General features: G+C 36.1%; 1 protein-coding gene across 8 annotated transcripts in view; it reads right to left on the minus strand.

Annotated features, from left to right (window-relative positions):
- The window catches only part of LOC136852508 (tyrosine-protein kinase RYK-like), a 666,481-nt gene that overhangs the window by 108,223 nt on the left and 543,267 nt on the right, over positions 1 to 14,991 (minus strand). For 5 of the 8 annotated variants that reach the window (XM_067127187.1, XM_067127189.1, XM_067127186.1 and 2 more), the window contains exon 5: positions 10,496 to 10,602. In XM_067127187.1, coding sequence (XP_066983288.1) covers positions 10,496 to 10,602 — 107 coding nt within the window. Of the gene's footprint in view, positions 1 to 10,495; positions 10,603 to 11,761; positions 11,955 to 14,991 lie in introns of those variants that run through there. The other 3 variants (XM_067127194.1, XM_067127193.1, XM_067127191.1) reach the window with 3 other exon arrangements.

Genomic DNA, 14,991 nt, shown 5'->3' on the forward strand with positions numbered 1-14,991 from the left:
TTCAACAACGACCCAGTGGTCACCTGTGTTGTTGAAACCTATATCAGTGCCAGACGCACGATCATGGCTAACTTTAACCTTAAATAAAATAAAAACTATGGAGGCTGGATGACTGCAATTTGATATGTTTGATGATTGGAGGTGGATGATCAACATATCAATTTGCAGCCCTGTAACCACAATAGGTTTTAAGATCTGAGGGCATAGGGCGGACAATAAAGTTTGAACGGACAGACAAATAGCCATCTCAATAGTTTTCTTTGACAGAAAACTGAAACTAGATGAAAATCTTCTTTTCTTGATCATTTCAACTTCGCCTGTGAACGCCGTGAAATGTAAATGCAGTGTAGTAAAGATGGGAAAAAGTTCAGAAGAGTCTACTTGTAAATTCTGGAATTCAATGCGGGAAAGTACATAAAACTTTAACCATTTTCTTTCTTTCACTTCTTCGTTGAATTTTGTTTGACTCCCAAGTTAGTTAAAGAATTTTCCTTCAATTTTGTAGGTATGTGGTGGCTGGTGTTGGGGGAGGAGGAGGAGGAGGAGGAGGAGGAGGAGGAGGAGGAGGAGGAGGAGGAGGAGGGAGGAGGAGGAGGAAGCACGGCTCCCCCGAGAGAATGATGAGATGGGGGAGGTAATGAATGACGCCCTTCCATTCAAAACGATTTTCATAGTGACGGAGGCGAGAGAAATGACTAGGATGAATAAGTGGTCCTTGGCGTTTAAGAAGATGAAGAATTGATGAAGAAAAGATGAAGGACGACAAAGGGACCCTTATTGGAACGGTGCTGATGAATTGCCTTGCGCAAGGTGGGTGGAGTGGGCCGGGCCGGAATTAATGGCTTCGATGACGTCCATTATAACAATGATAACAGCTGGAACGGGAAATGAAGGTATCTCTGAGGGATGGCAGCGACCAGGCATAATACTTCGGTTGAAGTTCACAAAGTACCGCGATGAGAAAATCTTCAGAGGGAAAATGAGGGGAAATTCTGGGTTATTGAAGGAGATTTTCGAGGAACGGAGCTTAAACCCTATCATACAGAATTAATGTGAACTTTACCCAAGCATTCATCAAAGTCTGGCGTGATAGCACAGAGGTAGTTGCCCAGTTGAGCGATGGGGAACATTAGTCAAAAACAGGAGAGAGAACAAGGACACGAGCTGCCGTAGTGGAGAAAAGGCCAGGGTGGCCACCTGCTTATTTTTGATCCTTCGTGGAAAAAAAATGAAAAATTACCCAATCTTTCGTGAAAAAAAATGCAAAATTACCCGATCCTTCGTGAAAAAATGCAAAATTACCCGATCCACCGTGAAAAAAAAAGAAAAATTACCCAATCTTTCGTGAAAAAAAATGCAAAATTACCCGATCCTTCGTGAAAAAATGCAAAATTACCCGATCCACCGTGAAAAAAAATGAAAAATTACCCGATCCTTCGTGAAAAAAAATGAAAAATTACCCGATCCTTCGTGAAAAAATGCAAAATTACCCGATCCTTCTTGAAAAAAAATGAAAAATTACCCGATCCTTCGTGAAAAAAAAAATGAAAAATTACCCAATCCTTCGTGAAAAAAAATGAAAAACTATCCGATCCTTCGTGAAAAAATGCAAAATTACCCGATCCATCGTGAAAAAAAAAAGAAAAATTACCCGATCTTTCGTGAAAAAAAAAAGAAAAATTACCCGGTCCATCGTGAAAAAAAAAAAAAAAAGAAAATTAAAAAAAAATGAAAATTACCCAAAAAAAATGCAAAATTAACCGATCCTTCGTGAAAAAATGCAAAATTACCCGATCCATCGTGAAAAAAATGAAAAATTACCCGATCCTTCGTGAAAAAAAATGAAAAATTACCCAATCCTTCGTGAAAAAAATGAAAAATTACCCAGAGGCTACTACTTCACTATTACACTGATTCTTTTTTATCGTATAGGACAGGATGGAACTAGATGACAGTTCTTGGATATTACTAACGTTAAGGTAAATAGGGAAACCCATGTACAGTATTTAAGTAAACAGTGGACTGACCCATTTGACTTTTTGATCGTCGCATGTGGTTTCTATGTAGATGGCACTTTAGTATTACCATTATTCATAAATTCTTGTGTTGCTAGTAAGACATCAATCATTATGTATAAATAACAAATTCTATAAAAGCATTTTTGTCAGCAAACCTACGTGAAAATTATTTAGAAAAAATGGATTAAAACTTGAAAGATTTAGGATCATAAACAGTTGACCCTACAATGACAAAACTAAAAATAAATAAAAAAAAGTCATTAAATAGATAAACAATGAGAATTAGTTATAAAATCAGAATGAACATGAAACTAAGGTATTTTACTTTTTGTCAAAAAAGTCAAGTGCAAAATGAAAATAAAACTCGATCCAAATCACAGTATAGGAGGTTCTCTGTTCAAATAAATACTACTTGAAAAAAAGTTTTTTGTATCATGGGCTTGTTGGATCTTTACACCAAGCAGGTAAAATAAGTTAAATCTGAACTCCTGAGCATTTAGCGGAAACACAGCTTATCTTACGGAACAAAAAATGAAAAAACACACACAGAGGCACTCACACACATATACACACTAAACACACATACATTATACAAATTTATTATCGTATATATATAGGATATAATATAGATGACATATTCTATATATATTACTAACGTTAAAAATGTCGTTTAATATCAAATTCCCAATCCCGGAATAAACTCGATGGGAAATCAGTTAGATATGCAATTCGTCAGTGGACTGAACCACAATGAAGAGTCGTCGTTCCCTCGTCGCATTTGGTGGTTCTAGTCCACCTGGTGATGATCGCACTTATAAATTATTCCGATTATTCATAAATAAACTTGTGTTGCTAATGTTTGTGAATACAAAAATCATTATGTAATAACAAATTCTATAAATATATTTTATATCATATAAACCTATATATATATATAAAATTATTTAGAAAAATGGAAACAAAACTTGAAAACATTTCAGGTTCACAAACAGTTGACCACGCATGTGACAAAAGAACTAAAAATAAATAAATAAAAAACATTATGAAATCAGATGAAACAATAAATGAGTTAAAATCTGAATGAACAATGGGAAAAGCTAAAATATTTTAAAATTTGTCAAAAAATTAAAACAAGAACTTGAAAGGAACACCTGAAGGCAAGAGCTAAAAGTTAAAAGCAAATATAAACAAACGAAAGAAACCTCAACGTAAATCAAACAGGCATTATGATAAACAGTTGTCTGTTCAAATAATGTTTAGTGTTGGTTGGAAAAAGCGACTACAAAATTTTTTGTATCATAGGTCCTGTTGGGCAGATCTTTTTAAAATCCCAAATATCCAAGCAGGTAAAATCTTGGAATTACATCTGAACTCCTGAACATTTAGCAGAAACGACCAGAAGCTCATCTTATCCAACGTAGGTTCCCAACAGCAAAATAAACATGTATAGACAATGTTGGATGTCATAAGGACTCATTCTGTCCTTCACTATGAAAAAAGAACGGATATTTAACAATCACATGTAATTTTGATATATATATAAATCTGAAGTTGATTCATAAACCCTCTAAATATCCGTTCTTTTTCATATATATATATATCCTTCCTATATCCAACATTATATATAATATACCTATCCCAGATATTCTGGGAACCTAAACTCCAAATGTCCGTTTAATGCTCAAATTCACTTCAACCTGGACATTGACCAATCCCGAATTATCCAATGTTCGGAATCATTCCAAGATTTGTGAGATAAATTGAAAATCCGTCATCACGTGGTCTCAAAAACCACCAAATGAAGACCCAATCGTCGTCGTTCCTCGCCATTCGGTGGTTTAGTCCACGTTCGACGGATTTCGTCTTTCTATCACTTATATAATCTCTTGCCTTCGGTGTTCATTCCGTTCTTGTTTTAATTTTTTGGTTGAGTAAATTTGAAAAATAAATAACATTTGTAAGTGAATTTTATATTTATTGTCTGTATATAACCTATATGCATCATGTGATGATATAAATTTATGTATCTTGTAAAATATATATCTATATATTTTATATATATATATATACATATATCTCTTCATATATACATACACACATATATATAATATATATGTATATATATACAGTATATATAGTGAACCAAATCGTTGGACAAAAGTTAGATCCTATGTCATTATATTCACATCCAGAATTAACACTGTGTCTGGAGAGCTGGTTAGCAGCCAGTGAGGCGCCGATACTTTGACCTTCGTTTATTTCTTTGCAGGTATTAAAAAAGGAGTTCGGTTCGACGTTTTTGTCACAACTGTATACTGATGTGCTCATTATTATAAGAACCATACGGATACTAGAATTATCTGTTTGCCAAGTTTAATTTCCTCCTCCCTTAAATATGATTTCCATTTTCAAAAGTGGCATGTCAGAGGTTCTGTCTGTAGCGAAAGGAACAGTTTCATAAATATTTGGCCCATGGAGATATTGCATTCAATTAACATTACAAACATATAAACAACAATTATGCAACGCAGCTAACGTTTAAAAATTACATTTATACTGTAAAAACTGCCCTTTTTATTTTTATGACTTTGTCCAAGCCTCCGAGTATTAAACAAACGCCAATCCAAACAAGATTACAACTTGTAATGAACAAATAACCCTGCGGAAGGGGAGGGCCCCATATCTTCCCCAGCCGACTTCACCCAGGACGTCCAGTGACAGAACATGGCCCTCCTACCTGAGATTAATTCTCTGGCTGCCCAAGGAAATAGGAGTGAGAACAGCTCGATGTCAACTATTTCCTTGAGCAACGGAGGCCGACGCTGAATTAAGGGCCATATTCGTTAGAGGTGCATGAGGCAGCTGAGGGTTGCTGCTGAGGCCATTCTATTGTGCCTCTTACACAAGGGAATACGTACACAGGCGAGTAATAATCGGTTTGAAATGATTTACACTGTTGCTGTATTTACACACACACACACACACACACACACACATATATATATATATATATATATATATATATATATATATATATATATAATATATATATATATATATATATATATATATATATATTATATATATATATATATATATATATATATATATATATATATATATATATATATATATATATATATATATATATATATATATATATATATATATATATATATATATATATATATATAATATATATATATATATATATATATATATATATATATATATATATATATATATATTTTTTTATATATATATATATATATATATATATTATATATATGTACATCTGTAGTGGCCTTCAAAATTACAAATAGAAACATGTCAGTCTCTCTTCAAATCAATTTCTGGATAAAGAGATGCAGACGCAAGCAGGTAGTTAGGTAGTATGCACATTGATATTACTTTTACGTTACGAACCTTTGAAGAGAAAATAGGAAAGCTCTGAGGCTGAAAGTTATTTGTAGCAATTCTGATCAATCAAAATTCTTAGGCCTTGAGCAAACCAAGTGAGCCCTGTACATATAACCTTTTAAATATTTAAAAATATCATTCTCTATTATTTTAGACATTCATTACGGAGAGACAGAAATGATATTTTGTTTTAAAAACACTTGCTAAGAACGATTACATATACCATTTCTCTTAATAAAAATAAGAACTTGACGGTTTTATGATTTAAGACTAAAAATCAACATTAGACAATGTCTTGCATAAAAACTGCACGAGTCAAATTCTCAAGAAAAATAATTCTTGTACGTTTTAAATGTTCTGGCTAATTCAATCACTAGTATTTTTTGAATAAACACTAAGAGGAACTTCATCTGGACTTGAATATCTCTCCTCTAAAACGGCGTATCTAAGCACAAAAATAAATAGGTCCTCAGGGTGGGTTGATTGTACGTGCGGAATGTGCGTGCAACACACGCTTGAATAAGGAAAACTGTCTGTGGTTTAAAAATGACGTTTACCTAAAATGATTAATACTTGAAATTTCACGATTCACTGAAGTAGCTTTTGTGTCCTGGCAATAAACTCGGTCTTCTAACAGGTTTATTGCCAGTGATAAGAAATGGGTATCTTTAGCAAGCTCGAACAAAAAAAGTACAACTCCTACTTAGAAAAGCGTAATCTTGTTTTCCCTGAAATAATTTCACAGGATTTTTTCAGTCACACCTGTTAGAAATTTTTGTTTTGAGTTTCGGCTGTCAACTGATCTATATTCTTCGCAGTATGTTACATTACGGCAACCTCCCTCTGTGTACGAGTTTATATCCCACTATCGAAGGAAGACCTTCTTCATTTCTCATTCGAATTTCAAGCTTGCAGTAGAGAGCATATGCAACAAGTGTGAGGAAACCGAGAAGTTAAAATACTGTTGTGGAGAGTAAATACTTATATTCTAACATCATGCTGTTTTCCAAATAAACGGGAGGCTCCGGAAAAAAAAAACTATCACTGAAGACCTCCTGCTTTCACTGCCCAGTAATATATGAATTTACACAAATCAACTGTCTACAAGTTTTCCACCATCCAGGAATTTATTTCTGGTGATATAAATTCATTTCTCGTCATAACTGGTTCGGACTCCACAATAAGATGTAGGTCCCGTTGCTAGGTAACCAGTTGGTTCTTAGCCACGTAAAGTAAATCTAATCCTTCGGGCCAGCCCTAAGAGAGCTGTTAATCAACTCAGTGGTCTGGTTAAACTAAGATATACTTCAATTAATATTTATTGCGCCATCTTTGCAGTTTCAGTTTCCACTCATTTCTCTATTCTAGTTCACTTTTTGGCCAACTTTCACAGCTGAACAGACTTTCAAACTTGTTCGTTTTCACAGTGTTTCTTAATTATCCTCAATCAGCACTGTAATACTCATCTGCAGATATTAATCCTTCCACTCTCCATTGCCTTTTCTCACACGCCTGTACCACTCCATCCATAGTGACAGTCAACAGCCTTGGCCACTTAACACTTTTTCACCAAACGTCTCATTCCTGCCTCCATTTTCCAAAGGCTCATCCACATCGCAGTAAAACGTGTCGTAAAAACACGCTGGCTGCTTATCATACAAAATTCACAAACAGTTTACGTACAAATCAACGAATTCTCTGTAGTTCTAACCAATGATTCATATGATTATCCAGATGTTGCCAAAGATAGGTTCTCAACTAATCGCTGTTGACTTACTTTCAACCTGTCTGCGATGTGCATGTGAGAAATTACTGGCACAGTCATTCTTTAACTGCTAAATTTAGGATGAATCACGTACAGAAAATATGAACTATCTATGCTACTTCATTAACTAACGTAAGCAATACATCGAACCCCCTAAACACTGTTCCATTTACCTCTTATCTTTCAGGAACTTTTATGCTTTATAGATGTTAAGGTAGTAGTATTCATTCTGCCAACATTCCAGCACTCTTTGGTCATATTCTCCTCCTAACTTCTAACACTTTCAAATTATATAATCTTTTTCACAACCTATCATCCTCCATTCTTTACTGAGCCTTTCATAATGTTCTAATTAATCGTTTCACCCAACCTCATTACTAATTCTGTTACTCCGTATATCTCACCCTATAAATCTTAAGACACAGATACTATGCAAATTTTTCATCTAACCAACTTCAACACTTCCATTTCTTAAACCAGAGGTGAGTTAGAAATCTTTCATACGTTCTAATCTTGGTTTCCATAGGCTCTAAAAGTCTCTTCCTAACTTTTTGCGCACACCCTGCTAACGCTGTTTCACTTATTCTGTGACTAACCTCTTTTCTCATAGTATAATCACCTTTTATATTTGTCCCAAATGCTTATACAATTCAGCTGTTTCTATTCGTCCACTATCCACAATAACAATCTTTGCTCAATCTTCTTGGTTTGCATTTACTATCAAAATCTTCCTCTTGCTCTCATTTACTCACAACTTTATGCAACTGCAAACACTCAAACTATTTTACTCTTTTCTGCAATTTCTTTTCAATGTTGCTACTCAGGACTATCATCTGTAAATATTAACCAAACGAGACTTAATTCACAACTAATTTTTTTATATTATAACTTAGCACCTATATCTACTTTCATTTCTCTGACTTCTCACATAACCCTATACAGAAAAATGAACAATGGCTACAGGCACATAACGCCCTTGTATCATATCCACTTTTGAACAAAAGCAGTCTAACTCCTGTTTGCATGTTTCTGATACGAGCTTTGCTTCAGTCTAAAAAAAAAATCAATTGTTTATCTCCCTACCTTATTCTAGGTCTATATATGATGCATACAGTTTTTACATTTATTTTAAAACTTATAACATAATTGTTGCAAAACAATCACTTGATCAATACATCCTTTTCCTTGTCTAGAACCACACTGGTCTTCCCTAGCATTCCTTGTGTCATACCTTCTTGGTATACTAGGTAAAGTTATGTCCCTACGATTCTTATTGTTATATTTTTAACCTTTACCAGTTCAGTGGATTAGTTAAACCTCTCCCTCATACCTTCAGAACCTTTTCCTATACAGACAAAACTTACAAACTAGCCAATTACTTAATCACACTATCACCACCGTGCCACAGCATTTCACTTGTAATCTCATCAAACCCTGATACTTTCGAATCTTTAGCCTTTCAACTGACCTCCTTGAGTCTTTAATAGTCACTTCCACAAATATTCTCCAGCTTTCACTAATCCTTTCACCTCTGTCTCTCTTCTATATTCTCCATTCAACAAATCATCAAAGTACTCCTTAGTGTGAGTATTATTATTATTATATTATTAGTCGTTCAGTTTTAGAATTTCACTAAAGACTATTCAATAAAAGCTGGAATTCTGAATACCCAACCTGATCACATACAGCAATTTCCCCGCAATCAGTTTCACATTAGTATTTGTGTCCTCAGTTGATGTTAACATTAATATCCTCCTGATATTAATGTTAACATCAGGAAATACAATGGTACCGTGACGACCTCGTTAAACGATGGAGATCATGGTGTTGCTAAGAGGATTCCCTGATGATTCAAATGTTTGTGCAATTTATTAGCATAGCGGCAAAATTCTGAAGCAGTGTTACAATTCACTTGCCCAACTTTCCTCAGTAACCCACCAACTTCCATGATGAGAAAAGATATATGGTGAATGTCTATGTGCCTGAATGTGCGAAAAATACCAGTACATGCTGTAAAAGCAGACAGGTTAAAGTGGCGAAGGCAAATTGTCTGATTAATTGATTAATTTCACAAAGAAACAGAAGCACAATCGACCACAATCGCGTTAAAAATTTTTTTAACGCCAATGATAGTATAAGGATCTTACTTCCAACATAACAGTCTTTCCGGTCGTTATTCACAAATCTGGATCCAAACGCGAAACCATTCTTTTCATCTTGCTAACAAGCAGACTCAAAAACACGGACAACAAACTGAAAACATAAACTTTCTTCCTAATAAAACAAGTCAACTCCTCAAGAGATTTAGAGCCGAGTAGGCTAGCCGTGGATGGAAGGTCTTAGACGTTGGAGAGCAGTGCAAGAGGGTGGGAGCCCGAATTCGTGTATAGATGTCTGCGTAGGAAATGGGAGGGTTATGAGTGCGAGCGTGCGCAAACTGTGTGGGAAATGGTGTGTAAGTATGGAATATATACAGCAGAGTCGAAATCAGCTGCATAAGTCAACTCTCTACCTCTGTATCTAATCTGAAAGGCACATGTCCGAACCCTGGTTGGTGCAGATTCACTTAACAGTCATAATTCCTCTTGTTTGTGGGTTACTCTCAAACTACAGTGAATACGATATCAGGGAGTATTTCTGGTTTAATATCTGTGATACAAGCACGAGTGCGCGAGCGCACACACATATATCACACGTTACCACAGGTGAAAGATAAGAGGCAGGGTGTAATTCCTGACCGGTTTCGGCTTTATTTCCAAGCCACTGACGAAGGACTGACACAGAGTATGAGAAGTCACAACGGCTTAGTCGAAACCGGTCAGGACCTACACCCCACGTCTCTTATTTTTCACCTGTGATAATGCGTGATAAATAATCCCATACAAAAGTGATCATAATCATATATATATATATATATATATATATATATATATATATATATATATATATATATATATATAATATATATATATAATATATATATATATATATATATATATATATATATATATATATATATATATATATATATATATATATATATATATATATATATATATATATATATATAATATATACAGTATATATATATAATATATATATATATATATATATATATATATATATATATATATATATATATATATATAATCTACAATATGTATACCCGCATAACAACAAACCTGGGATCCTTTTCACTTACTTTTGTGGATGCTCACAGATCTGTACGTACGTAAAAAGACATAAATGCAGCTTTATTTGCATAAAGCTTTTCTGTTGTTTTGCCACCTACCTGAAGGTTTCTGGCCTGGGAGGAACGAGTCCCTTATTGGAGATATTGAGCTGGGGGAGCGCCATCGCTTCTCCGTTGTCGTACTCCATGTGTGCCATGTACTGGACCTGGAAGGAAAAAGAAGTCGGCTTCAGTTTTTTGCTTGTCTCTTTTTAGAGAAATACATCATCACACTGCAAACCTGATCTATCACATACTTTAATTACACGAGCATACCTTCCTCCTTTCATTTTCTATATTTTCAATCCGTTTAAGGTTGTCTATAATAGGTTACAGGTCGATAACTTATCGCATCCATATTTCAGACAAGTTAGAAACAAGTCACCGACCGTAAATAGTGAACAAACCTGGATAGATTACAAATAATAGATTGACTTGTATTCAGCCTGTTTGTGACGTGACGTTTGAGCGGTAAGATACCGACGAGTGACCGTGACATTTCACTGTAGTGTAGACCCACCCTATAATATATCAAAGAAAACTGGTTTATCACTGATAACGTCAGTGTTACATTCATAACGTCTTTCATTCACCACGTATTTTGTACAAAATGTTGCCAAGAGAATAAAAATAAAAGCATTGATCAGTTTCAAGAAGAAAACATGTCTTGACGCTGAATACTCTGTCCTTAGCGCGTCATCCGGTGAAAAGTTACCTTTTTATAAAGTAAATAACAACCAGCAACGATTACGCTATATATACATTGGTCAAAGACGTGCCATAACAACCGAAATCATCACCTTAGGACCAGTTGCAATAGAGGAAGAGGGCCATCACTGCATGAAAGCGTATCATTTCAGACTGACTATAATATATGCACAGTGCCGTCACCTGGCAATCACAGCGGTTGAAAGTCGAATGCCATGGAATGTCATGTAGTCACGTGTAGTCGAAATTCTTGGGCACAGAAATCGTCAAGTTAGGGAGCGAAGTACAGGACGTTCTTGTGCATACATTCTGGGAATATCATCATTAGAAAAATCGTATTTATCTCCCTGTTTCTTCTGTCACTACACAATTTTATCATTTTTTGTTTCGATATCACTTGTCCCAAGAGCCTTTGGGTTCCTTGTTACGAAAATACATGTTCGTTGCTTTTGCAGAAAGTAGAAGTTGCGTCTTCCTTCTTTGGGCTAATTCATTTTAGTTATTACCTACTGACTGACTGGTTTATTTTTGGGTCTGAGTTGGCGTTAATTGCCAAACTAGGATTCACACGCATATTGTAATGTTCAGCATGTTTGGTAAGCTAAAATTAATTCATACCATGTTATGGATGATACTCCGTAAGTTCGTCCTCACAATTCAACTCTTTTGTACCATTCACCTTGTGTTCTTTCCAGAGTGCGCTGGCTTAACTCCTCTGCCTAGAGTAGTAGTCAAAAGATGGATAGCTGAAGTACATCACCTAGTTGACATGGCTGAGCAGACTTGCTCTCGGTTCCACCAACACTACAGTAATACATGCCATAAATACTCGGAGGCAACTTATTCCTCACGTATTATAAACAGGCTGAAAACCAGTCAACGACTGTAAGTGGAGAACGAGTCTTTAGCTAATGCTGGAAAATCGTAGTAAGCACACAGGTCAGAACTAAAATAAAATAAGCCGTTCACTGGTTTTCAACCTGTCTGTGATGACTGTGCGATTAATTAATTCTCAATTTTGACAATTGACAATTTGTTGATAAATATCATGAGGGATACAGGGAAGTCTCCGTGACCCTATATTCTGAATTAACTACTCATTGGTTGCTTTTTGAAAAATAAACGACCTTACAGACAAATAAACGTATCAGTATACTTATGAATACATAAACAATTTACGTACCGAAAATCAAAACAATTACCTTCATCAAAACATCTACTAAAGCATAGTTACCGAAGTGATAGGTCAAAAACCAAAACAATTCAGTCTAAACGACATGCAAATCTAAAAAGATACGATGTCAAGAAAGCTGCGTGATTTTGTGCCAGAAACACACGAGTCTCAACCATTCTTTCCATTTCTTTTCGAACAAGAGACTTTAAATTATGCGGAAATAAAATAAAAAAAAATCGAGATTTGCATGAAGGATTTTCACAACGTTGGTAACGTGACCTTTTACTGATGACAGAATTGGAATCTACGTCTGTCAAAACATTTTCGGAAATGGAAAATTGTGGTGTACACAGTTTTCCTCACCCGACATAAACTTCTCTTCTCCGAGAAAAACAAAAACGAAAGAGCTTTTGCGTATCGATTGTCCCCAAACAACAGCAGAAGCAGCAGCAGCAACAGCAACAGTAACAGCAGCAACGTGAATACATGTAATATCCGGAGTATGGATTAAAATGATAGATGAGTTCCATGCATGTCTCGCCAGCAGGGCCTGGCCCAGGCACGGAACATTCTTGTATATATAGTCAGTGATTCCAGTTGCATAGCTCTACACGGCCGTAGACTCCGACACCAAACAGAACAATTTTCGTTATTTTCGCAACATGACTTCCTTCTGGGGACCTCTCGGGACGTCTTATGATTCCAAAGCTTCAGGAGACGATAAAGTCTTCGTAAAACAGAATCGCCTCTTTCTCGAAATGGTTCGGCTATTGTCGATAACAGCGAGCGAATTCTCGGTATCAATCGATGGTTATTGACACGGTTTAGCGGGTCTCGCTCATTCCTCAGTTATTCTTGGCTGCGTCCATGATTCTCTTGAATACTCGTTCATTCCTAAGAGGACGGTCAATACACGATTTGGCAGCAAATTATGAAATAGGGACAGTATGAGCATATTCTCGTATAAAGATCTCAGCTTGACATTCAGCTACTCACACTGATCTATCTATCTATCTATAATAATAAAATCCGGGTGGATCATTCTTGTTTTTCCACCCGGGTGGGGGCGGGGTAGGTAGGGGATCGGGAGGGTAGGGGAGACATGACATATCCACCCTCCTCCTGCAAACTTGTTTGTCTGCCCCGGGTGGGGGCGGGGTAGGTAGGGGATTGGGAGGGTAGGGGGAGGACATGACGGGCAGCGCCAGGTTCCAGCGCAGCGTAGCGGGCGCCATCAAGCTCGTTAAGAATATCCTTCAAGTATGGGATACGGGAGAGGCAGGGTCTAGCCAATTCATCTTTTAGGTAAATCCATTACTTGGGCGCGTGAAGATAAATCTTCAGAAGTTACTTTCTACTGCAGGAGGCGTAAGGGTGATGGTTGTTCCCGAACATTCATTCAGTAAGTTCCTTACAGAGATCGGATCATTGCCATATTGAAAACCAGCTCGATACAAGAAAAAATGTAATATGATATGTAACGTACTGTGACACAGTAACATCGGATTTTGTTTCTGATCATCCAAAATTCCTTGAATTACTGGAGTAAGTAGACCGACAGACAGTACTACTAAAGCTAATAATATTACTATTCAGGCAATCACAAACTCGAAGAGAATATGTTAAAATGCACAAACAGATAACGTTGGGTTTGCTGCTTTCAGATGTAAGAACAATGCAATCTATTCTCTACCTAAAGAAACCTGTAATACCGTGCTTAGTCATTTGAAGTGTAAAGTGCGGAAGGAATATATCAACAGAAAACTGTGCACTGATATACAGTATACTGCACACGATTTTCGAGGCATTTTAGCGTTCCTACCAACATTCTATATTTATAATACATCAGCAACTTCAACAAGATTTCGTCTGACATTAGTAGCTAAAAGACATACCTTCATTCATGACATAGACGAATTTATGTAGCAAGTCTTATGTAATAAAAGTTGAAAAGGAAAGAAATGATTATGCCGCCCTTTGTCCCGCTGTCATCCTTCCTTCGAACGTCTTCTCGTTCTGCTCCACCTGACGGCGACACATTACGTCCGATATTGCCCCAGTCTCTTCGTCATTATAATATCGCCTTGACTCTACACGTTTCTCCGTCTCATTATCTGTCTGTATCAATTAGGCTGTCGTTTCATGACTGCCTCCGTCTGTTTATCACCCGATGAGTTTTCATTTCACCTGGCTGCCTGTAAATCATAATGTTGTCTCACGTCTCCTTCTCTCTGCCTGTGCATTGGTACGCTTCTTGCTCCGCTTCCTGATTGCTTGTTTCACCTGATCGTTTGCCCATGTCTCCGCTACTCTGTTTTAGTGTCGTCCCACGTCTCCTCAAGCCTCATTTTCATTGTCCACTGCCCTTTGTTTTCTTTATATATACATACATACATACACACATACATATATATATATATATCTATATATATATATATATATATATATATATATATATATATATATATATATATATATATGTATATATATCTGTCCGTCTCCTTTTCTCGCTATATGTTTCTGTCGTCTATGTCTGTCTGCTTTTCGTTCTAATCTACTCATGTCTCTGCTCATTTGCGTGTATGTCGTCCTCATCGAAATGTATTTGTCTGTCCTTACGATGTCTAACTTCATGGAATGTTCCAGTCTGTTTGGAGGTCGTCCTGCCTCTAAT

Source organism: Macrobrachium rosenbergii, chromosome 25 (genome assembly GCF_040412425.1).
Source record: "Macrobrachium rosenbergii isolate ZJJX-2024 chromosome 25, ASM4041242v1, whole genome shotgun sequence".
Lineage (NCBI taxonomy): Eukaryota > Metazoa > Arthropoda > Malacostraca > Decapoda > Palaemonidae > Macrobrachium > Macrobrachium rosenbergii.